This window comes from Hyaena hyaena, unplaced genomic scaffold (assembly GCF_003009895.1).
Source record: "Hyaena hyaena isolate Hyena2069 unplaced genomic scaffold, ASM300989v1 scaffold_656, whole genome shotgun sequence".
Lineage (NCBI taxonomy): Eukaryota > Metazoa > Chordata > Mammalia > Carnivora > Hyaenidae > Hyaena > Hyaena hyaena.
Window position 1 is genome coordinate 311,647 of NW_024081286.1, and position 26,369 is coordinate 338,015.

The 26,369-nt window shown below is 36.8% G+C and overlaps 1 protein-coding gene across 1 annotated transcript in view; it reads left to right on the forward strand.

Annotated features, from left to right (window-relative positions):
* MALRD1 (MAM and LDL receptor class A domain containing 1) overlaps positions 1 to 26,369 on the forward strand; it is an 800,662-nt gene that overhangs the window by 36,024 nt on the left and 738,269 nt on the right. The window contains 1 exon segment of the mRNA XM_039216734.1: positions 13,879 to 14,019. Coding sequence (XP_039072665.1) covers positions 13,879 to 14,019 — 141 coding nt within the window.

Consider the following 26,369-nt stretch of genomic DNA (forward strand, 5'->3'; position numbering starts at 1 on the left):
GATCAATACATATGCCAAAAAATATAGGATGGCACTGCCTATAAAATTCTAGATAGGATAGGGGCACCTGGGTGACTGAGTCATTTTAGTGTTTGACTATTGATTTCAGCTCAGATCATGATCTCACAGTTTGTGAGATTGAGCCCCCAGTAGAGCTCTGTGCAGACAGTGAGGAGCCTGCTTGGAATTCTCTCTCTCCCTCTGTCTCTGCCCCAACTCCTCTCTCTCTCTCTCTCTCTCTCTCAAAAATAAATAAATAAACTTAAAAAATGCTAGATAGAATAATGTCTGTGTGTTAGACTTACTGGTGACTTTTCTTTCTTGTACATAGGTTTCAAATTTTCTAAAATAGTATCTATTGGTTTTAAAATGAAAATAAAATGGCATTTTCCAATAAATAAATGGCTTTCTATTAGCTGCCCTATTGTGCTTATTATAGAAGTGAATGCAAAGTCATATTAGACATGTAGGCCACATGATGCTGAACAGAATTCCTTTGGTCTCTTTCTCCTTTCTGTTTCTTTTTTTCTCAAAACTCAACTATGACTTATGATTGCCAGTGAAGTTGATCATTTCATCATATGTGGTTGTTTCCCTTTCTGTAAGTTTTGTGAGTTGCCTTTTCAGGACTTCTACCCATATTTCTATGAGAGAACACATCTTTGACTTGATATATTTACCTGGAAGGGAACCATTTGTCAAATATATCGAAAACATTGTTCCTCTTTCATTTTATTTACAACACTTTTGATATACTGAAACTGTTATTTTATATATTCCAATTTACTGCCTTTAAAATTTTTCTTCTGCCTGGATATCACAGGCATAACTGCGGAGTTCACCAGAATAGAGTCACAGCAAGGGGCTCTACTGGGGCTTGCAAACAGTGAGACTATGAAGAATTATCTTCAGGGGCATCAGGGTGGCTCAGTTGGTTAAGCATCCTACTTCAGCTCAGGTCATGATCTCACAGTCTGTGGGTTTGAGCCCCGCATTGGGCTCTGTGCTGACAGCTCAGAGCCTGCTTCAGATTCTGTGTGTGTCTCTCTCTGCTCCTCCTCCACTCATGCTGTCTCTCTCTCACACAAATAAATAAACTAAAAAAACTAAAAAAAAAAAAAAACCCCTAAAAGTCTTTAAAAAAAAGAATTATCTTCATATTCTGAAAGTTGGAATTTGTGTCTGAATTTCTAGGTAAGCCCAGAGAAATACTCATTTTTAGGTGGGGGGGAGGGTAGGATACAATATTCTGATTTGGTTTCAGAAGAGAACAGGTCCTCATTCTAGAATTTTAGTCCTTAAGATGACCAAAGAGGGTTGTAGGTTCTAGATTCATAAGACCTTTACGAAAACACCCAAAATCTTCAAAGTCTCCAGTCTTTGCCTGCATGGGTGTTATTCTTCCCGAGCTGTCTAAAGATTCATTAATATTTTTTATATGTTTTATTTGTTTCTGAGAGAGAGAGAGAGAGAGTGCGTGAGCGAGAGAGAGCGAGCGTGAGCAGGGAAGGGTCAGAGAAAGAGGGAGACACAGAATCTGAAACAGGCTCCAGGCTCTGAGCTGTCAGCACAGAGCCTGACTCGGGGCTCGAACCCGTGAACTGTGAGATCATGACCTGAGCTGAAGCTAGAGGGTTAATCGACTGAGCCACCCAGGCGCCCCTAAAGTTTCATTAATATTTTGAAGGAGGTCATGGGAAAGCAAAATACTAACTTCATAAAGACAGGAAATTTGTCTCATTCACCCCATTTCCTCGACTGGCACATAGAGTCAATAAATATTAGATAGACTGGCTGATTACAGGTATACTAACTGGTTGGATTTGTCAGCTGCATTGCTTTCTTTCATTGTGGAATTGTATGAAACTGCTCGGTCTCACAGTGCAGTCCCTACTTATTCTGCAAGCCCAAGTGTGCAAATTGACATTATCCAAGAAAGACATTTGGTTTATGAGTCCCCTTAAAATTTTTCTTTTTTTAAAAATTTTTTAAACTTATTCATTTTTCAGAGACAGAAAGCGACAGAGCACAAGTGGGGGAGGGAAGAGAGAGGGAGACACAGAATCTGCATCAGGCTCCAGGCTCTGTGCTATATGGGGCTCAAACACGAACAATGAGATCATGACCTGACCGAAGTCTGAAGCTTAACCACTGAGCCTCACAGGCTTCCTCGCTTAAAAATTTTCAAGGACACCTGGTGACATCAAATGGCAAATTGTTTTCTCCACAAGCAAAATATCCTCTGAAGCCAAAATATATACTTGGTTAGAGCTCCTACAATACTTGTTATCCCACGTACCTTTTCTGTTTGTCAATAAACCCTGTTTCTACATGCACCCCATTTAGTGCATATTGACACTAAAGACTTGGCTAGGAATCCTGAGAAAAGCTTTGCATTCTTTTGTTAAAGTTGCCAAATTTATGAAGGCAAGAACTTTGAATCACAGCTTTTTAAATAAGTTTCCATAAGAATGAGGATAAAATATAATGTTCTTTACTACACAGAAATAATTGTGACTTTCCAGTGAATGCCTAAGTCTTGAAATGCTTGATTGGATTTGGAAGAAAAATTTTGCTTATTTTGAAAGAAATTGAAAACCTATTTAGGGAAGGAAAAAACATGACAGGAGTTTATTTGTTCCCAAATTAGTTTATGTCACGCAAAGTTCCTTCACACCAGATGATATAACTTTCTATTAGAGTCCCTGTATTCATCATTATAGAGACTACTGAAAAGCTGTAAGATATTTTGGCTAAGCTACTACCCTGGAATAGAAAATTATATGTAAACAGCTATGCAACATTGATAATGCTCTAGTGAATACCACTGCAGACTGGAGTTAATGTCATGGCCTGTCAATATTTCTATAGAAATCACCAGGCACTTACAACCATTCCTTTTTAACTTTGAAGGTTACTAATCCTGAAACAATGTTGAAGTTAAAACATGGTTTGGAAATCCTTTTCTCATTGTCTTGATACCATCAATGACTCAATTCTTATCAAAGACAGTCTCAATGACTTGAGAATAAGGGTGACTGTATTGCAAGAATCCAACCAAAATAATGCTGGATAATTCTGGTGTGAGCTCTGAAAGTGCTCATTCCATTTGCTATCACGTACCTTTGTGAGTTAGGATTTTTCCTGTTTCTGTCTCAATGAAAATATTAAAATTAATTCAATGTGAAAGATAAATATTTCCTTGTAAAGATTAATTAATATTTTCAATTTACGAGGCCAAAAATAGCAAACTTGCACTGAAATTTGCTTTTGAGAATAATTAAATTTTACTCTTATTTAATTGGATTAAAGATTTTAGATTTTAGATTCATCTTATTCCTTGTAGGACCTGGCCATTAATTTTTATATTAAATTAGAGTGAGGGAGATAATTTTTTTGAAAATGTTTTAATATGTTATCTATATGAAGGAAATAATTCTCTAAGTGGTAATATGAATGGCATATAAAATTTTGTGGCTATGTAATACATAGCTTTGCTCAAACAGGAAGGAGTTAAAGACACTTAACAAACTTGGAATAGAAGGAAATTACCTCAACATAATAAAGTCTATATATGAAAACCCCACAGCTGACATCATACTCAATGTTGAAAGACTGAAAGCATTTCCTCTAAGATCTGGAACAAAGCAAAGATGCTGTCTTTCATCACTTCTATCAATATACTACTGGAAGTCCCAGTCAGAGCATTTAGACAAGTAAAGTATTCAAACTGGAAATGAACAAATAAAATAATTTCTTTACAGAAAATGTGAACTTAATATAGACAACTCACAACGGTTATTTAAAAAAAAAACCTGTTAGAGGAAATAGACAAATTTAGAAAATTGCAATATACCAAAATCAATACACAAAAATTAGTTGTGTTTCTGTATACTAGCAATGACCAATCTGGAAAGGAAATTTTTTTTCTTAAATAGTTTATTGTCAGGTTGGTTTCCATATAATACCCAGTGCCCATCCCAACAAGTGCCCTCCTCCATGCCCATCACCCCCCTTACCCTCTCCTCCACCCCCATCAGCCCTCAGTCTGTTCTCAGCATTCAAGAGTCTCTCATGGTTTGCCTCTCTCCCTCTCACCCACTGTTTTTCCCCTTCTCCTCCCCAATGGTCTTCTGTTAAGTTCCTCCTAATCCACCTATACGTGCAAACATATGGTATCTGTCCTCCTCTGCCTGACTTATTTCTCTCAGCATAACACCCTCAAGTTCCATCCACATTGCTACACATGGCCAGATTTCATTCTTTCTCGTTGCCATGTAGTATTCCATAGTATAGATAAACCACGTCTTCTTGATCCATTCGTCTTTCCATAATTTGGCTATTGTTGAGAGTGCTGCTATGAACATTGAGGTACATGTGGCCCTATGCATCAGCACTCCTGAATCCCTTGGGTAAATTCCTAGCAGTGCTATTGCTGGGTCCTAGGGGAGTTCTATTGTTAATTTTTTGAGGAACCTCCACACTGTTTTCCAAAGGGGCTGCACCAGTTTACATTCTCACCAACAGTGTAGGAGGGTGCCATTTCTCCACATCCTCGCCAGCATCTATAGTCTCCAGATTTGTTCATTTTAGCCACTCTGACCAGCATGAGGTGGTATCTCAGTGTGGTTTTGATTTGTATTTCCCTGATGATGAGGGACACTGAACATTGTTTCATGTGTCTGTTGGCCATCTGGATGTCCTCTTTGGAGAAGTGTCTGTTTATGTCTTCTGCCCATTTCTTCACTGGATTATTAGTTTTTTGGGTGTGGAGTTTGGTAAATTCCTTATAGATTTTGGATACTAGCCCTTTATCTGATATGTCATTTGCAACTATCTTTTCCCATTCTGTCAGTTGCCTATTGTTTTATTGATGGTTTCCTTTGCCGTGCAGAAGCTTTTAATCTTGATGAGGTCCCAGTAGTTCATTTTTGCTCTTGATTCCCTTGCCTTTGAGGATGTGTCACGTAAGAAATTGCTGCAGTGGAGGTCAAGGAGGTTGGTTCCTGCTTTCTTCTCTAGGGTTTTGATGGTTTCCTGTCTCACATTCAGGTCCTTTATCCATTTTGAGTTTATTTTTGTGTATAGTATGACAATGTGGTCTAGTTTCATTCTTCTGCATGTTGCTGTCCAGTTCTCCCAACACCATCTGTTAAAGAGGCTGTCTTTTTTCCATTGGATACTCTTTCCCGCTTTGTCAAAGATTAGTTGGCCATACATTTATGGGTCCAATTCTCAGTTCTATATTCCATTCCATTGGTCTATGTGTCTGTTTTTGTGTCATGTAAAGGAAATTAAGAAAACAATTTCATTTACAGTAGGATCAAATAGAATAAAATACTTAGGAATCACCTCAATAGATGAAAAAAAAAACACTTGCCAAAATTCAACATCAATTTTTGATAAAAACTCTTAACCAAATGGTTATAGTGGGAATATGTATCAGCATAGTAAAAAGCCCACATGTGACAAGCCCACAGCTAACATCATACTCAATGGGGAAAAACTGATAAACTTTTCTCCTAAAATCAGAAAAGCTTTTCTGCTAAGACAAAGATGCTCACTCTTGCCACTTTTGTTCAGACTAGTGCTGGAAGTACTAGCCATCGCAATTAAGCAAGAAAAATAAATACAAAGCATCCAAGAACTAAGATTGTTATTCTTTGCATATGACATGTTGCTGTATATAGAAAATCATAAAGACTCCACCAAAAAAAAAAAACCTATTAGAACTACTAACTGATTTCAGTAAAATTGTAGGATACAAAATTAATATACAGAAATTAGTTTCTAGAAACTAATAGCAGACTTGGAAAGAGAAATTAAGAAACTAGTGTAATTTATAATTGCATCAAAAAGAATACAATACTTAGGAATAACTTTATCCAAGGTGGTGGAAGACCTGCTCTGAAAACAATAAGACACTGATAAAGAACTTGAAGGTGACACAAATAAGTAAAATGATATATTGTATTCATGGATTATAAGAATTAGCATTGTTGAAATGTCCATACTATCTAAAACAATTTACAGATCCAATGCAATCCCTAAAAAAATATCAATGGCAATTTATTTTTTTATAGAACTAGGACAAATAATCCTAAAATTTGTGTGGAGCCATAGAGAAACCCAATAGCCAAAGCAGTCTTAAGATAGAAGAACAAAGCTGGAGGCATCATGTTCCTAGGTTTTAAACTATACTACAAACCTATTGAGATAAAAACAAAAAAAACAAAAAAAACAAAAAACAAAAACAAAAACAAAAAAAACTATGGTACTGACACACAAAAGAACCAGACACATAAATCAATGGAATGGAATAGAGGGCCCAGAAATAAATGCACACTTACATGGTCACTTAATATATAAAAAGGAAGGCAAACATATAGAATGAGGAAAAGACAGTGTCTTCAATAGATGGTGTTGGGAAAATTGGGTTGCTACCTGCAAGCTAATGAAAATGGACCACTTTCTTATACCATAGAAGAAAATGAACTAAAAATGGATTAAAAGCTTAAATGTAAAACATGAAACCATAAAACTCCTGGACGAAAACATAGGCAGTAAGCTCTTTGACACATCTTATAAATATTCTTTTGGATCTATCTTCTCAGGCAAGAACAACAAAAACAAAAATAAACAAATAGGAAGACATCACACTAAAAGGCTTTTGCACAGTGAAGGAAGCCATCAACATAATGAAAGGACAAAATCTCAATGTGAGAAGATATTCACAAATGATATATCTGATATGGGGTTAACATTCAAAATGTATGAAGAACCCATAGAACACAATATCAAAACCAAAAATATTTCAGTTAAGAAATGAGTGGGGAGGGGGCCTGGGCGGCTTGGTTAAGTGTCCAACTTCGCCTCAGGTCATGATCTCATTGTTTGCGGGTTTGAACCACGTGGGTTTGTTGGCCTCTGCTGACAGCTCGGAGCCTGGATCCTGCTTCAGATTCTGTGCCTCCTTCTCTCTCTCTGACCTTCCTCCACTCATGCTCTGTCTCTCTGTCTTAAAATAAAATTAACATTAAAATTTTTTTAAAAAAGAAATGGGCAGAGGTCCTAAATGACAGTTTCCTAAACAAGACATAGATTTGGCCAATAGGTACATGACAAGATGCTCAACATCACTAATCATCAGGGAAATGCTCATCAAAACAACAATGAGACACTATCTCACACCTCTCAGAATGGCTATTAACAAAAGACAGTAAGTAACAAATGTTGGTGAGGGTGTATGGAAAAGGGAATCCTCCTGCACTGTTGGTGGGAATGTAAATTGGTACAGTCAGTGTGGAAAACAGTATGGAAGTTCCTCAAAAAGCTAACAATAGAATTATCATTTGATCCCCAAATTCCATTTCTAGGTAGTTATCTGAAGAAAATGAAAACACTAATTTGAATAGATATATGCACCCCTATGTTCATCATAGGATAGTTTAAAATAGACAAGATATGGAAGCCACTTATATCAAGCAATAGATGAATGGATAAAAAGATGTGGTATATAATGAAATATTAGTCATAAAAAAGAATGCAGTCTTGCCATTTGTGATGACATGGATAGACCTACAGGGTATTATGTTAAGTGAAATAAGGTAGACAGAGAAAGACAAATGCCATATGAATTTACTTATATGTGGTGTCTAAAAAGCAAAACAAGTGAATAAACAAAACAGAACAGAAACAGGATCATAGATATAGACAACAAACTGATGGTTGCCAGAGGGGAGAGGGATGAGGAGATAGATGAAATACGTGCAGGGGATTAAGAAGTATAGTCTTCCAGTTATAAAATAAATAAGACATGGGGATATAATGCATAGCATAGAGAATATAGTCTGGGTGCCTGGGTGGCTCAGTAGGTTGGGCAGCTGGCTTTGGCTCAGGTCATGATCTCACAGTTCATGAGTTCAAGCCTTGCGTCAGGCTCTGTGCTGATAGCTCAGAGCCTGGAGCCTGCTTCCTATTCTGTGTCTCCCTCTCTGCTCCACCTCTGCTTGTACTCTGTCTCTCAGAAATGAATAAACATTGAAAAAAAATTTTAAAAAGAGAATATAGTCAATAAAGCAAAAGTTTTGTACAGTGACAGATGGCAAGTAGACTTTTGTGGTGATCATTTTGTAATGTGTATAATATTGAATCACTATGTTGGACACTTGAAACTAATATAATGTATGTAAATGATACATCATTCAAAATATATTTCTTCTTCCTCTACAAAATAAAACATAACCAAGGAGGCAAAAGACATGTACATAGAAAACTAAAAATTATTGCTGACAGAAATTAAAGAAGACATCAATAAGTGGAAAGACATCTCATGTTCACAGATTAGAAGAATCAGTAATTTTTAGATGTCAGTATCATTCAAAGTGATGTACAGATTCAATGTAATTCCTATCAAAGTCCGAAGAATATTTTTTGTGGAAACAGTAAAATCCATTCTTGAATGCATATGGAATCTCAGGGGACCCCAAGTGATGAAAGCCATTTTGGAAAAAACCAAACTATGGCCCTTACACTTCCTGATGTCAAAACTGATTACAAAGCTACAGTAGTTAAAAGAGTGTGGTGTTGGCATAAAGACAGCCAGCTAGAGAATGGAAGAGAATACTGAGCCTATAAATAAAGTTTCGTATGTGGTCAAATGAGTTTTGACAAGGGTGCCAAGACCATTCAGTAGAGAAAGAACAGCTTTTCAATAAGGAGTGTTGTCAAAACTGTATATATCTCCATGCAAAAAACAATTAAAGTTGGGTCCCTTCCTAACACCATATACACAATTAACTCAAAATGGGTTGAAAACCTAAATGTAAGAACTCAAACTATAAAACTCTTAGAAGAAAACACGGGCAAAGCTTCACAATACTGGATTTGGCAATGATATGATATCAAAATCATAGGTACCAAAAGAGAAACTAGATAAATTAGAGTTCATCAAAATGAAAAACTCTTATGTATCAAAGGACACTGTCAGAATGAAAGGCAATTCATGGAATAAGAAAAGTATTTGCAAATCATATGTCTGATACGAAGTTGATATGCAGAATATATAAAGAACTCTCATAACTCAACAGCAACAAACAACCTGATTTAATTTTTTAATGTTTATTTATTCTTGAGAGAGAGAGAGAGAGAGAGACAGAATGTGAGCAGGGGAGGGTCAGAGAGAGGGAGACACAGAATCTGAAGCAGGCTTCAGGCTCTGAGCTCTCAGCACAGAGCCCAACTTAGGGCTCGAACCCACAAACTGTGAGATCAACCTGAGCTGTAGTCGGCTACTGAACTGGTTGAGCCATCCAGGTGCCCCCAACCTCATTTAACAATGAACAAAAGATTTGAATAGACATTTCTCCAAAGATAATATACAAATGTGAGTAAGCAAATGAAAAGATGTCTAAGATGTTCAACATCGCTTATCACTAGGGAAAGGCAAATCAAAGCAAAGATGGGATTATCACCTCACACCCATTAGAATGACTTTTAGAAGCAAACAAAACCCCAGGAAATAACCAGTGTTGGCAAAGCTGATGAGATGTTGGAGCACTTGGGCATTGTGCCAGGAATGCAATGTCTTTTAGCTTTTCTGTGAGATGGCATGGCAATACCTCAATTAATTAATTAAAAGCAGAATTATTATATGATACAACAGTATTACTTCTGGAGATATACCCCCCCCCCAAAATGACAGCAGGAACTCCAAACTATTTGCACTCGTGTGTTCATAAGCAACAGTACTCCCAGCATCCGGAGCGACCAAAATGTCCATTCAGAAGATGAATCGGTAAACACAACATTTACCCGTGGAAATATTACTCAGTCTCAAAAAGGAAACAAATTCTGACATCTGCTGAAACATGGAAAAAACTTTGAGGATGTAATACTAAGGGAAATAAGCAAGTCACAGAAGGACAAATACTATATGATTCCTCTTATGTGAGGTACTTAAAAAGCAGTCAAGGGGTGCTTGGGTGGTTCAGTCAGTTAAGCATCCCATCTCACGGTTATGATCTCACGGTTCGTGGGTTCGAGCCCTGCGTTGGGCTCTGTGTTGACAGCTCAGAGCCTGGAGCCTGCTCCAGATTCTGTGTCTCCCTCTCTCTCTGACCCTCCCCTGCTCATGCGCGCTCTCTCTCTCTCTCTCTCTCAGAAATAAATAAAACATTAAAAAAAAAAAAAGCAGTCAAATCCATCGTGACAGAAAAGAGTGGTGGGTGCCAGGAGAATGGTGGAGTTCCCGAGGGAGACAATGGGAAGTGAGTGTTTAATGGGTATGGAGTTTCAGCTGGAAAACAGAAGAGTGGGGTTGGATGGTGGTGATGGTTGTGTAGCAATGTGAATGCATTTATTACCACAGAGCAGTAAACTTACCAGATGGTTAAAACATACATTTTATGGGGCGCCTGGCTGGCTCAGTCGGTTGAGCATCCAACTTCGGCTCAGGTCATGATCTCACGGTTTGTGGGTTCGAGCCCCGCATCGAGCTCTGTGCTGACAGCTAGCTCAGAGCCTGGAGCCTGTTTCGGATTCTGTGTTTCCCTCTCTCTCTGACCCTCCCCTGCTCATGCTATCTCTTTCTCTCAAAAATAAATAAAATGTTAAAAAAAAACATACATTTTATGTCATGTATTTTGCCACAAGTTTTCAGAAAAGAAGACTCATCATTAAGACTACACTTGTACCTCATAGATCTTTTAGGAAGAAGAGACATATGCATTATTAATACAGGCCCAAGCAAAACTGTGAAATAAATGGTTTGCTTTTAGTACCTCTCCCCCTCCCTTTCTAGATTTTTCCTAATTCTTATATTTTCTGTCTTCTAAGAACTTTATAGTGTGACGATACATCCATACCATACTTAATCCTAAGGTCTGTACCAATTTCTTCATGATTACCACTATTAAAAGTTCATTCTGTTTGTTCACATTTTCTCAGAAAAGTGCCCTAAGTTAACTATCACTGGGGGGTAGAAGTTAATATTTTTCTTCCCATGATGCTGTTGATGACGGAATCCTAAGGAACTCTTCTTCAGTGAATTTTTAATCAGGCTGGCACAGTGGAAGACGAGTTAGGGGATAACCGGGCCTTCTAAGCAACCTCAGATCACAACACTGAGACACCCTCCCTCTTTGACCAAAGTATGTCTGATCTTTGAGATCACAAAATTGGATGAGTTCCGCAGACTCAAGAACTCCAGGAACATGGATTCTACTCCTAAGTTCTTGCAAGCTGCTACTTACTGTTCTGTAGCCTGTCCAAACTGTGACCTTACTCAACAGAATTTAGTGATGGCTATGGTGTCAGAAATCTCTATGCAGGCAGAGTTTCATATCACAAATGGTTTCAGATTTGAATGTAGGTGTGTGGTGTATGGAATAAAAAGGCAAATCAGCTACATTTCAAAAACATCGTTCAAATGGTTTAAAATACACAATTCTCCGTTGGGGGAAAATAAATAGAAAATTTTCAGATGCAGTTGTCGAATAATCCAGTGGTTATTAGAAGCTCGTGATTTTTATAAGAATTACTTGAGGGGCTCTGGGTGGCTCAGTCAGTTGGGCATCCTACTTTGGCTCAGGTCATGATCTCACAGTTCATGGGTTCAAACCCCACATTGGGCTCTGTGCTGACAGCTAGCTCAGAGCCTGGAGCCTGCTTCAGATTCTGTGTCTCCCTCTCTATCTGCCCCTCCCCTGCTCATACTGTCTCTCTCTCTCAGAAATAAATAAAAAACGTTAAAAAATTTAAAAAAAAAGAATTACTTGAAAATGTGTGCTCCTTAGATTTATTTTATAACTAAAAGAACCCCTGTGGAGGACATTCAGAAAGAAAAGTGTTCTATTTAGCTAGTTTTCTCAGTTTAACACTTCCAGAAATCATTATCATAACCTTTGTGTATTGCAAGGAACAAAAGACATCGCAAATAGATGTCAATTAAATAATTGTAATGCAAAGTAATTTCTTGATATTTAAAAAATGTTTGGCACTTATGTGAGAGTGTATGTACATCTCATACACAAAATTGCTAAAACCTGGTGATAAAAATAGTTTAGAATACTTTAGAATCACAAATAGATTGTTGTAAAAATTGCTAGGAATCTTGACAATATGCTAATGTAGGCACACGCATAGCTCATTGAATGACACAACCACATACATACAAATATTTGTACAATTTAGTTCGCTTTTTGTTCAATCAGATTCTCTGGATTACGAGAGGTCCATGAGGTAATAATTGGGATATTACAGTTATTCTAAATATTTCAAAGGCCTTATGGGGATTGTAAATTTAGCCATGGTATGATTCATAGACTAATCAAATTCCTTAGCTTTTGGATAGAATGACATCAATTCTGTCTGGAAATACTGGTTCCTTCAGGCTGACTAGAAATTGTGATAGAACTCTAACTGTAAGTTTTTTGATAAAAATAGGACAGTGGCCTAATAATCAGGCCTCAAAACATGAGCTTTAAGAGCTCTGGGTTCTAATGTTAGCACCAGCACTCACTAGCTATTCTGTCTCGGGCAAGTTACTTTATGTCTTGTAACATGTGGTTTAAGCTTCCTCACTTCTTAAAATTGAAGAAAATGCCCCCTTCCTAAGGTTGATATAAGGAATAAATAAACTGCAAATAGAATGCCTCGCATAGAACAAACTACCTTGATAAATTGTAGCTATTAAGATTCTTGTTATTACAGAATACAGCTGGGCCGTGAAATCTTTCAAAATAAGGGATTGAGCAATAAAATAAATGAAATAGGCCACTGGTAATAAAGCAAGTTTACTTAGGTCATTAAGTGATATTTCTAAATCAGCTTTCAGTACTCCTATGTGTGGTTTCAAGAACATGCACCAGATCTATTATTATTAAATAATATTTTGCCCAAAATGGGTTTAAGTAAAAATTATGATTTCATGACTGGGTTGCCAAGCACCACCTAACTATTAATCAGCGTACGTATTCCCACAGTGGCTAATGCAACAAGTCAGGGCAAGAAGAAACTTGTCAAAGGAAAATCTCCACAGTTGCTAAGAACTATAACCCAGCAGGGGCCATGTGTGGTTGAGATCATCTGTTTTTCAGAGAGGGACCTTTGCAGATGTTGGATAATGAGATAACGCCTACCTGGTGGTTATTGTGAACAACCAAATGTCCAAATCCTTCAGCTTCTACCAAACCTCTTGGATCGCTTAAACTCAGGACAAAGACAGAAAGAGCCAGAAATTGCCTTTGTTGTGATAAAAGCACCAAGAATTCCAGGAACAATGATATTCAACAGGAAGGTGCTATGTTTAATTCCAGGAGTGCCTCACAGCCACATATAGTTGAGATTCAGTCCTTGGTGATTTGGTCTGCCCACACCTGAAATTCTAATATGCCTGGGGAATATCAAGGTGAAGTTGAAGATATAACCTTAAAATTAATTCCTCATATTTTATGGTTCTAAGAGTCGTATTTTTGTATGAATTATGTCATTAGATTCTCATGCAATCATTTGAGGGAGAGAGGGCAGGATGTCATTATTCTAATCTTACAAAGGAAGAAAAGGGCTTGCTGTGGTTAAGTGGTTTAGCGAAAGCTCTCGGGTAATTGGAGACAAAACCGGATTAGATCTTCAGTCTTCTGACCTCAAGTGGCCTTCTTTCTGTTTGACCACGCTGGCTTCTGTGTGTGGTGATTTATTGGGATGTCATATGCAAAAAAAGCTCTACATTAATATAGTAGACTTAAAATGTGGAAAATAGTCCTTACGTTAATCTACACTTGCCATTTGCTGCTAACCTTTTGTTTTTCCTAGTATTGTCTGATTTCTTAAGAAGCCAAATGGGTTCTGAAAGCTAATTTTTTTTTTCTTTTTGATTAGGCTCAAACTATGAAAGGTGTGATTTTGAGAACGGGCTCTGTAGTATGACACAGGATCAGAGTCTGCAACCTGGCTGGACAAAGAGAAATGGGATGACTAGTCCTTCACCTCCGTTTTATGATCACAGTGGTGATATGTCTGGTAAATGCTTTGAATTTCTTTTCTTTCTTCTTTTCTTTCCCTTTTTTAAATTTTTGTCAAGTGGTTGATTAGGGGAGTAGAATATTGGGTGAAATTTACATATCAATTATTATGATGTCTAATTTTATGCATTTGTTCACATTTTCAGGATATTTAACGATATAAAATATCACATTAGATTTTCAAAACCGGGTTCCTGAGATCCTCAAGGTCTGTCTAACCAATCCATGGGATTTTCTAGCTATTTCGATTCTTTATGGAAAATGTAAAATTTAATGTGATAATGCTACAGAGGTTAATTCATTAAATTACTTTGCTATTGGCTGTGCTGATTTCGGCTCTATAACACTTGTTTTCTTAGGCTATCTAGAAAGCCCTGATGGACTGCTCAGTAGCCTTTGAGGTGGCTCCAGGGCCAGACATTATTCATTTCTTTTTTTTGATAACTAACAAACTTCACATTCATTCACCATTTTGTACGAGGTGATTAAGAGATTTTAGTGAACAAAAATCAACTGTATGCCTTTCTTCCTCTGATGGGCTTACCCATGATATGAAAAGAGGTAGTATATGACCTGGCATAACTAACTAAAGGCTGGTGTTTTCTTTTTTTTATAAAAGTAGTGCTTCTCTCAAATAAATACAATCATATTTTAAATGTATTTCCCTAGAGATAATTTAAAGCCAGTATTCGGGTCTGAGGTGTTAATCCTTTGGAAATGTTTACGTAAATCCTTATACATGTGGATTAGAATCCTGGCTAATGACTTATAAGCTATATGATCTTGAGCAATTTACTTTTTTAAGCTGTGGTTTTCTCAACTCCGAGGAGGGGAATAATGATTCTTAGTCTACAGGTAGTTGATATAAGAGCTACATGGGATGTTGTTGGTAAAATTTGCCATAAAACATCCAGCATTCAAAAAAAGTTGCGATTTAGTACATTTCTGAATAATTTTGGTGTTCCTGACTTAACTTCTGTATAAGTGAACCGGAGTTTGTTATTTTGCTTGGCTTTGGTGGCAAAAATGCTTTTTAAAAAAGACCTTTTAACAATTGTTAGGGATAAGCCAACTTTCTCCAATCAAGGGACCGACCGGCTTCACAAACAGAACCAATGACTCACTGCAATACATAAAATTTTTATTTCGTATTCAGTTGTGTTAGATGGTGACGATATTGATTCTGGTTCCCAACTTTTAGCCATTGCAATACCTTGTGAATTGTTTGATTCTGTGCATGTCTCCTTTAGAATCTCCCCACTGCTTTTTTCTTCACTTAAAAACGTTTCGCAGCATGCATTTGCTTATCCTAGTCTTCCTCATGGGCAGAATACCTCATATTTTCTTCTTGCACGTGGCTCTTGTTCGAGTCTCCTTGTGGGCCTCCATATCTTCTAGTTAGACAACCGGGATCTCTGTCTTTGTGTTCCTGGCCCACCTTTCCTTCCTTCCTCCCGCTCTTCCCTTGTTCTTTTTTTCTCTTCCTACTCTTTTCTCATGCTGATTTTTTTCATTCAGTCAAGAGAGAAAATGGGGGCAGTTCACCTCAAAATTGCGAGGCTATATAGACAGACACCATTGCAGTGACAACGCTTGGTCTGGGTTGAGAGCGCTAGTCTCAGTTTCCTTATCTGTAAAGTGAGAATAATAAGAAAAGCCTCATAGGAAAAAGGGGCAAAATATCGCCTGGCATAGTTATCGAAGGCTGATGATTTTAATAACAGTGACGTGTCTCTTGTAGCTACAATTAAATGTTAAAATAGGGGTATTTTCGTACATATAATTTTAAATAAGCAAATGTCCTTCCTTTAGATATTAGCTGCTTGAAACGTTTATAGAAAAATAATCTTATTGGAATCTTGTCTTCATTCAAAAATCCTTATTTCATGAGTATTAATAAAATTTTTGATTAGCTTCCTCTTGAAATAATTTGCTAGTGCTCCAAAATAATATATTTCATCATGCAATCAACGCCTTGAGAAGTTTTCAGAGTTAAGTTTGAAAATCTATTAGAACAATTAAAAACATCAGTGTGTCAATATTTGGAGTCTACTAAAGCTCAGGGCAGAGTGATTAAAACATAGTATTGATTTTTAAAAGTATATAGCATCTCATTTAGATAATGGTATCACTACAGAAAATCACATACGTCTTTGCACCAATGGTAAAACTTTATATTTGTAAAAAAGAATTAAATGTGAGTTTTTCTTATAACTTATCAGAACATAGAGTTTTAAATAATTCTAACATTCAGGTGATATTAAAGATGATACATGAGGTTTTTTTTTTTAATGTTTATTTATTTTTGAGAGAGAGGCAAGTGGGGGAGGAGCAGAGAGAGAGGGAGCCACAGAATCCAAAGCAGGCTTCAGGCTCTGAGCTGTAGCACAGAGCCTAATGTGGGGCTTGAACTCATAAACCCTGAGATCATGACCTGAGTCAAGTCCGATGCTTAGCTGACTGAGCCACCTAGATACCTCATGACACGTCAGTCTTTTAAAATGCATAGTTTTCTCTGGATCCTGTGTCTCCTCTCTCTCTCCCTCCACCATCAGGCTCTGTCTCACTCTGTCTCTCAAAAATAGATAAATGTAAAAAAATTTTTTAATGCATACTTTTCTCTATAAAGCTAAAATGTGTAGGTTATCAAAGATCAAAAATAACTTATTTGAGAAGTTAACACTTCCTTTTATATCACAGATTATTTTTATTTGGAGTTATTTAAAATCAAGTTTAAATGGAAATATTAGAGCTCTTGGTATTTTGACCAATTATATTGGATCTAAAATCCGTATACCTCATTATGAAACACACATTATTAAACATCATCCTGTGTTTTAATTTTGTTCTGAGAAAGTGTGATGGTCTTAGCCTGCTGTTCTCTGTGACCACACCTGCAATGACCCATTGCTGGACATATTTTTGATCATATGGGATTTCTGGGAAGCATAGAATAGTTTTGAAAGTTTTGTTTATGCTGTGTTTCTTAATTCATGGCCTTATTAACTCTATTTTGCCAAGTAAGCTATAAGCAGTGTCTACATACCCACTTAGTTTTTATTTGTATGGTTCCCTATCCCAGTTTATTACAGTTATTTTAAGCATTTGAAAAATTTCCTGAAAACCTTACTCTAAATAGCCATATACCCACCACTTAGGTTATACGTCTAAATGTACTGTATTTGTTTTATCAATTATCCATCCATCTGCCGATTCCTTTCTCCATTTATCAATCCATCATTTTTTCAATGCATTCCGAAGAAGTTGCAGGAATCACTTTACCCCAAGTATGCAAGCATGGTATCATCTAGACCCAGGGGTCAACGAAACATGGCCTGTGGGTCATTTTCCTGTTTTTGTAAATAAATTAAGTTTTTATACAGCCTTTTTTAAAGTTTATTTATTTATTTTGAAAGAGAGAGAGAATCCCTAGCAGGCTGTGCACTCTCAGCACGGAGCCTGACTCGGCCTCAAACTCACAAACCGTGAGATCATGACCTGAGCCAAAACCAAGAATCAGTTGCTCAACCGTCTGAGCCATCCAGACACTCCAGAAGAAAGTTTGATCATAATTCAGCCCCTCCTGCTCATTCACAAAGTGCCTGTGGCTGCTTTTGTGCTACAACTTTGGAGTTGAGTGGTTGTGACAGAGACCACAGGGTCCACAAAGCCTAAACTATTCGGCACTTTAAGGAAAAGTGTGTTTATCCTGTGCTAGAATTCAATATTCATTATAGTTCTTTTTTTTTTATTTTGAGGTCGTATTTACATTACATGCAAACACTAGTCATACGTGTACTATTTGATAAGTTCTGACAAGTGCGTTCACCTGTGCAATGTAAGCAGCTAACAAAATGTAGAGCTTTATTGTCACGCCAGAGAGTTCTCTCATATACGTTCCTAGTCAATCCTTGCTCCTGCCCTTCACTCTGAAGATAATTACCGTTTTAATTTCTTCTGCCATGGATTTGTCTTGCCTGTTCTGGAATTTCATATACAATGACTCATAAAGTGTATACACTTTGTGCAAAGCTTTCTTCACTTAGCTTAATGCTTCAGATTCGCTCATGTTGTAGCATGTACCACCAGTTCCTTCCTTTCTAGTGCTACATAGTAGGCACTTGTATGAACTGATGGATTCATCCATTCTCCCACTGAAGGACACATGGGGTTTTTTTTTCTTGTTTTGGAATATGATGAAGAAAACTGCTATAAACATTCCTATATAACTCTTTGTGGCCTTATGTTTTTAAATCTCTTGGGTAAATACCTAGAAGTGAAATGCTGTATTGAGGGTATGTTCAGTCTTATGAGAACGGCCAGAGATTTTTCTAAGGTGGTTCTAATTTGTCTTGATTCAGTAGCTGGTTAAGTTGCTTAGCCTCCAATGGAAAACTCTGTTTAGTTTGGTGTGGGCAGCAGTTCAAATATCAATTTGGTTCTTTGAAACTTCACTAGAAGTGTGCCTTTCCTGCACAGGCATGTTTTAATTTTAGCCAGAGATTTGGGTAGTTTATTCATAGAATACAGGCCACCTCTTTTTCTGGCTCTTTTCTTCTGAGAATTCTTGCCTTTATTCATCATGGGCCTGGCTCTCCTACCTTCCTTTCTTTGATTCTTCCGGCCCAGAAGAGAACAGCCTTTTTATCAGAATTTTAGCCACACACTCCAGCTACAACTGCAGCCTAATCTCAGGCAAAAGCCTGAAGGAATCTAATTTGTTCTGATCCCTTCCACCAAATTTCTGTTCTCATAAAAATATGCCTCTATGGTTTATCTATAAAGCCTCCTGAGGTCTCAGCTGTTAGGTTTTTCTGTAGAAGCGTTCTATTTATCATTGGGTGTCCTCACATCAGCATGTCCTAAATTGTCCCATGCTGCCCTTTGTGAAGGGCACTGAGAACCATAATGGATTTCTGAATACTTAGCAAGCTGCATTATTTAGACAGTGCGTTGTATTGTTTTACTAATAAGAAATAGCAAGAGACAAAAGCTGAAAAGAAAGAATCTCCTATTCACTTCCTAGATCAAGGTTTTGCAGTCTTTTTATAAAGTCTTTATCTCCGAAATCAGTGAAAAAGTAATGTTCACTTGTTCTTTTCTGTATTTATTATTTCCAACACTTTTTATTGAGTGTTTACATTGCTCCACATATTATTATAGGACCTGCAGATATGAGTAAAGAAGAACACAGTTCTTGTCTCGGTGAACTCACAATCTAGGGATGGAAACATAAACCTTATACCTTTCCTAGTCTAGGAATCTGCATATTTTTTCCTTCAAGGACCAGATAGTACATAGTTTTAGATCATACAGTTTATGTCCCAACTACTCAATTCTGCCATTATACTGTGAAAGTGGCCATTGATAATACATAGAGATAAAGCATGGCTGTATTATAATAAAACTTTATTGATGGACTCTGGAGTTTATGAATCATATAATTTTCACATGTCAGAAAATGTTATCTTTTAAACTTTTTCAACCATCTAACCCATGTGAAAACCCTTAGCTCTCAGACTGTGCAAAATCTGGTGGCAAATGGGACATATCTATGAGCTATAGTTTGCTGTCAATAAACATTAGTTGAGCATTTTTGCATTTGATTATATGCACTATTTGAGATGTATGAGTAAAAGATACAGCTCCTCCTTCAAGAACTAACAGATAAGTTATAATCTTAATTTTAGTGGTTAGTGTTCACTTTTCTAGCAAACATAGGTGAGACATGCCTTGATGCATACTCTGATTCTAAGAATCAGCTTTATTATGCTGTTATTTTAAAATTCACCTGAATTTTCAATTAAGGAAGATATTTTATTATAGTAGTTAAACCTGTTCCTTATCATAAAGACACAAATATGATTTGTATTATGGATGGAATTCAGTATCTTTTCCCATTTGTTCCAATTTCAATACTGTAGTTACATCATTTTGAAAGTAAAAAAAATAATTAAACATGAAAAATTTATCTGTTTATGTACATGTATTTATATATGGTGGTGACAATTGTGAATTTCAGTTCAAAAGCTTTTTTTAATCCTAGAGTGTAAGGCATGATAAATGCTGCGAATACTATAAAGACTATTACAATATATGATGCATATGATATGATTTCTTTGGAAAGTATTCTTGAGAATAAAACAATTCGTTATATAATATAGGGGAAATTTGAAAACTGCTGGGATGTTAGTCTGAGCATATTTTTCTGTGGATGTAGGCAGATCCTGACACTGGAAAGAAGGCCATTCCAAATGGAAACTGATGTTATTACTCTTTTTTATTATTATTATTTATTGAGAGAGAGAGAAAGCACAAGTCAGGGAGGGACAGAGAGAGAGGGAGAGAGAGAGAGATAGAGAATCCCAAGTAGGCTCCACTCCCAACAGCACAGAGCCCAGTGCAGGGCTCAAGCCCATGAACCCCAATATCATGACCTGAGCCAAAATCAAGAGTCGGACACCCAACCGACTCAGCCACCCCAGCGCCCCCTGATGTCATCACTTTAAGACAGAACTTGAGAAGGGACTTGAAAGATGAATGCTATTTCAGCGGACAGGGAAGTGAAAGACACGATATTTGCTACTGAAATATCGTACACATAAGGACAGTGTAGAGATGCTGGATGTGCTCAGGCAGTGATATTCAGTCTGTTCTGGCTAGAGGACACTGGCTTTGGAAATGAAGATTAGGCCAAAAGTGTATTTGGGAATGTCAAGAATTATGTCACCCAAAAGTTACTGATTTTGTTCATCAATATTATTGTTTTCCCTCTTTTTCCTCCTCTACCCAACTCCTTCACAGTTGACGGTCTTGTTTCTGCTGTTGGTCAACCAGGCAGCAGAAATGAGAGACGTTGATCGATGTATGACAGTGGCTGAGAAGTTGAGCAAAGAATTTCAAGGGCATACATATTTGGTACTTAATCTGCCTCCAGTAGTAATTTGCAGAGAGCCTTATTTCTTCCACAAGTTCTTTGATTGCCAAGCTAATAATATCAAGGTCCTGGATGTGTGCCTGCGTGTGTATGCATTTTAAATTAGTGAGCTACATGAAGTTTTCAGAGTTCCTGAACAAAATTGGTGTCTATTTTTATTAGATAATATAATATCTGTTTATTTTCTCATTTCTTTTATTTCAAATTCAGAGTAATACATCAGTCAGGTAATCATAGTTGACAACTTAGATGATTCTTTGAATTAACTGATATGACATTGGTGAAATTTTTCCATGTAACATAAGTAGTCAAGCTGTCAAATATTTTTAAGTAAATAATATTATTCCACTGATTGGAACTAAAAATAATACATTCTATAATTTTTCTGTAAAAATACAGAAATTTTTTCCTTTGCATCATTTGTTTTTCTTTTGGTAGGAATTTTGTCTTTACAGGCAGATGGCTTCTTTGTTAAATTTATGTAGGTATATATTCTTCAAATTAATTTAGCCATAAGCAAAAATATATACTCGACAGAAATTCATAAAATCAAATAGTGGTATCTTTGAATAAATATAATACAGATTTCAAAGAATATATCTTTGGAACCACAGGCAAACGCCCAGTAGAATATGATGCTCCCAAATTACGGTGGGCAGGGAATTTCACCAATCAAGCAGTTGGAAGGGACCCAGGGGATTTCGGTTCTTTGAAAATGAAGTCTGGCAACCGTGATGAGTAGATACATTGATTCAATGTGTCCTACAACCGAATTAATCAAGGAAGGATTTACAAGAACTCAGCAAGTTTAGGTTCTGGTCAACCACCTTAAAATGTAGCAAGTGGAAAAGAGAATCAAACTACTGCCTACTTAATTGTGGTAGGCAGAAATTCTAAAGATAGACTCCCCAAGATTCCCATCCCTTGGTTATTCAATCAAAACGAATCTAGGTACTTTTTTGAAAAGACTTTATAGATGTACTATGGTTACTAATTAGCTGCCCTTAAAATAAATTTAATCTGGATGGTTAAGTGAGCCTGGTGTAAACACATGGTTCTTTAGGAACATCCATGCACAAGATCATGTCATCTGCAGGTATAGTTTTACTTTCTGTTTCCATTTTAGATTCCTTTTATTTCATTTCCTTATCTAATTGCCTGCCTAGAAACTCCAGTGAAATACTGAATAGAAGTAGTAACAGATATCCTTATCCTTTTCCTAGCAGGGAGAAGTTTTTCAATCTTTTACAATCATGTATGGTTAGGTGAGGGTTTTTGTGGATGTCATTTGTTAGGTAAAACCAAGGTAATAATGGCCTCACAGAAAGAGTCAAAAAGTCTTCTTTCCTCTTTCAATTTGTGCAAGAGTTTGTGAAGTATTGGTTTTAATTCTTGTTTAAGTATTTTATAGAATTCACCGGGGAATCCTGCCGTGTTTGAGAATTTCTTTGTGGAAAGTTTTTTGATTACTGATTCATTCTCTTTAGTTATAATTTATTCAGATTTTATATTTCTTCTTGAGTCAGTTTTGGTCATGAGTCAGTGTTTGTGTCTTTCTAAGAATTTGTCCGTATCATTTACATTATCTAATTTGTTGGCTTGCAAATGTTGATGATATCATCCTATAGGTTTTTATTTCTATAGAATTGATAGTTCTGACCCGTTTGATCCTTCAGTCAGCAAACTGAATCTTTTTTTTTCTTTCTGATTAGTCAGTCTAGTAAAAGTTTTGTTAATTTTGCTGACCTTTCCAAGAACCAACTTTTTGGTTTAATTGGTTTCTGTTGTTTGTCTCTTTTTTATTTCATTTATCTCTGCTCTAATATTTATTGTTTTCTTCCTCTGCTGGCTTTGAGTTTGGTCTGATCTTCTTTTACTAGCTTTGTAAGGTGGAAGGTTAGGCTGTGTTTAAAAACTTCCTTTTTTTAAGTTTAGTAATTTAGAGCTCCAAATTTATTTCTAAGAACCAATTTAACTGTGTCCCACACATTTGATGCAATGTATTTTCAGTTTTATTTATCTCCAGTATTTTCTTTTTTTAATATATGTATATTTTTAATGTTTGTTTATTTTTGAGAGAGAGACAGAGTATAAGCAGGAGAGGGGCAGAGACACACACACACACACACACACACACACACACACACACACACAGAATCTGAAAGAGGGTCCAGGCTCTGAGCTGTCAGCACAGAGCCCAATGTGGGACTCAAACTCATGAATGGTGAGATCATGACCTGAGCCAAAGATGGATGCTTTACCAACTGAGTCACTCAGGCACTCCTTTAATATTTTTTTAATGTTCATTTATTTTTGAGAGAGAGAGACAGAGCATTAGTAGGAGAGGGGTAGAGAGAGAGACACACAGAATCTGAAGCAGCCTCAAGCTGCTGTCAGCCCAGAGCCTAACGTGGGGCTCAAACTCACCAACTGTGAGATCATGAGCTGAGCTGAAGTTGGATGCTTAACCAAATGAGCCACACAAATGCCCTTTTAATACTTCTTTTTTTTTTTTTTTAATGTTTTTTTATTTATTTCTAGGAGAGAGAATCAGCGTGAGCAGGGGAGGGTCAGAGAGAGAGGGAGTCACAGACTGAAACAGGCTCCAGGCTCTGAGCTGGCAGTCAGCACAGAGCCTGATGCGGGGCTCGAACCCACGAACCGCGAGATCATGACCTAAGCGAAAGTCGGAAAGTCGGACGCTTAACCGACTAAGCCACCCAGGCGCCCCTTAATACTTCTTAATGTTCATTTATTTTTGAGAGAGAGACACAGAGCATAAGCAGGAGAGGAGCAGAGAGAGAGAGAGAGAGAGAGAGAGAGAGAGATGGAGACACAGAATTGAAGCAGGCTCCGGGCTGTGAGCTATCAGCACAGAGCCCGACATGGGGCTCGAACCCAGGAGCTGGGAGACCATAACCCAAGCTGAAGTAGTATGCTTAAGCTACTGAGCCACCCATGTGTCCCTATCTCTCAAGTATTTTCTAATTTCTCTTCTAATTTCTCCTTTGACCCATTAGTCACTAGGAGTATTGTATTTGATTTCCACATATTTGGGATTTTCCCACATTTCTTTCTTCTGTTGACTCAAATGACTCCATTGTGGCTGTAGAACATTACTTTTTTAATTCATATCTTCTTAAATATATTGAGATTTGTTTATCGCTAAAATATGGTCATTCCTGGAGAATATTCTGTGAGCGCCATAGAAGCATATGTATTTTGCTCTTGTTGGATGGAGTGTTCTATATGTCTGTTAGGGCTAAGAGGTGTATTATGTTGCTCAAGTCTTTTATTTCCTTACTGATATTCTAAGTGTTTTATCCAATCTTAAATGTAGGGTACCACAGTCTCCCACTATTATTGTTGAATTGCCTGTTGTCACTTTGTTTTTGTTGACTTTTGTTTCATATACTTTAGGCTCTGTTTTGAGGCGCATGTGTTTGTAATTATTATACTTTCTTCATGGGTTGATTCTTTATCATTATAAATTGTCCTTGTTTGTCTCTAATAGCAAATTTTTGTGTGTGTTTGTTAACACTTTTTTTCCTGTACTTCCAGCTCTTCTTTAGTTATTATTTGTATATTATGGTTTTCATATCCTTTTATTTTCACCCTTTTTGGATAGTTTTATTATTGGATCATATTTTTATACAATGTGCCAACCTTGGAGTTTTGAATGGGGACTTGAACGAATTTACATATAACATAATTGCTGATAATATGGACTTCACACCTGCTGCCTGTTTGTTTTCTGTCTGTCTCATGTCTTTCTTGTTACTCTTTTCCTCCATTACTATTTTCTGTTACATTGATATTTTATAGTGTATCATGTTAATTTACTTTTTTACTATGTACTTTTTGAATTATTTTATTAGTGGCTGCTTAGCAATTACAACAATCTAGGTTTGAGTCATACCAATTTAATTACAACAGTATATTAAGGAGATTTGTCTTATCTATCTCTATTCTCCACACCTTTACTGCCTCAAGTACATCTTTATATATTATGTGTCTATCAACAGTGAATTCTAATTTTTATTTTTATCAATTATAACAACAAATTATAATGATTAGTTTTTGATATTTATAGTTTCTATTTCTTGATGTTCTCGATACTCTATTTTATTGATATTCTCTATTTTGTGAGACATCATTCATATGGTTTCTTTAGTACTTTATACATGGTTTCCATTGGCTCTTTGAAATATTTAAAATAGCTGATTTAAAGTCCTTATTCAGTAGGTCCCTTGCCTTGGCTTCCTCAGAGACATTTTCTATTGATTTTTTTCCTTCTGTATGCGTCATATTTTCTTGCTTCTTTACATTTCTCACAATTTCTTTTGAAGCATGGACATTTAAAACAATATAGCATTGCAAATCTGAAAGTCTGATTTCCTCCTTTCCACAGTTTGCAGTTGTAGTTGTTTGTTTTATTTGTTGTTGTTTTTTAGTTTAGTGACTTTTCTAGATCAATTTTGTAGTCTTTATTTTTGTCACGTGTCGTCATTGCATTCTTTGCATGGTCAGATTAGTGGTCAGTTAATGATTGAAAAGAGAGTTCCGGGGCACCTGGTGGCTCAGGTGGTTAAGCATCTGACTCTTGATTTTGGCTTAGGTCATAATCTCACAGTTTGTGGGACTGAGCCCTAATTGGGATTGTTTCTCTCCCCCTCTCTTCGCCTCCCCTTCTCTCTCTCTCGCTCTTTCACTAACTCTCTCTCTCTCTCTCAAAAATAAATAAATGGTAAAAAGGAAAGAGAAGAAAAAAGAAAAGAAAAAAAAAGGAAAGAAAAGAAAAGTAAGTTCCTTAAATCCCTGAAGTCAATATATCCCCCAGTGTTGTTGAGGGACTTTGTGTACCTGTTGGGGGGCACCTTCAATAAAACTAGGCAGTTCACAACTAAGTCTTAGTTTTAACTTTCTACTTTCATAGAGCCTCAAAGTCAGCCAGAGATGAGAGTGGAGGGCCTTTTCAGGTCTTTCTAGAGCCTGTGCACAGCCCTGTGCATGAACATGTCTCTTTAGATTTGTAGGAAAAATAGGAGCATTTCAAAGCTCCTGTGTGACATCTCATTCCCCAGAGTCTGCTTTAAGTTTTGTGGTTAGATTATTTAAGCCCCCACTATTATTATACACTACCTCAGGCAAACATAAAGTTAACATACTTACCTTGGGTTTCCTCCATTTCCCAAGTTCTAAGTGATTAATAGGAAGGAGTGTGAACAAAAGGAACATAAATCCTACTATGTGTCACAGAGTGACCAACTGGCTCAAATACTTGCTGCAAAGAAGACTTTTTTGCTGGGCAAGGTATTAATGGGGTGAATTTCAGACAGCCTGGTAAGTGGGATCTTTCAGGAAACACAGACATGTCAAATGATGACAATTATTTGTTAATGTGGGTTTGA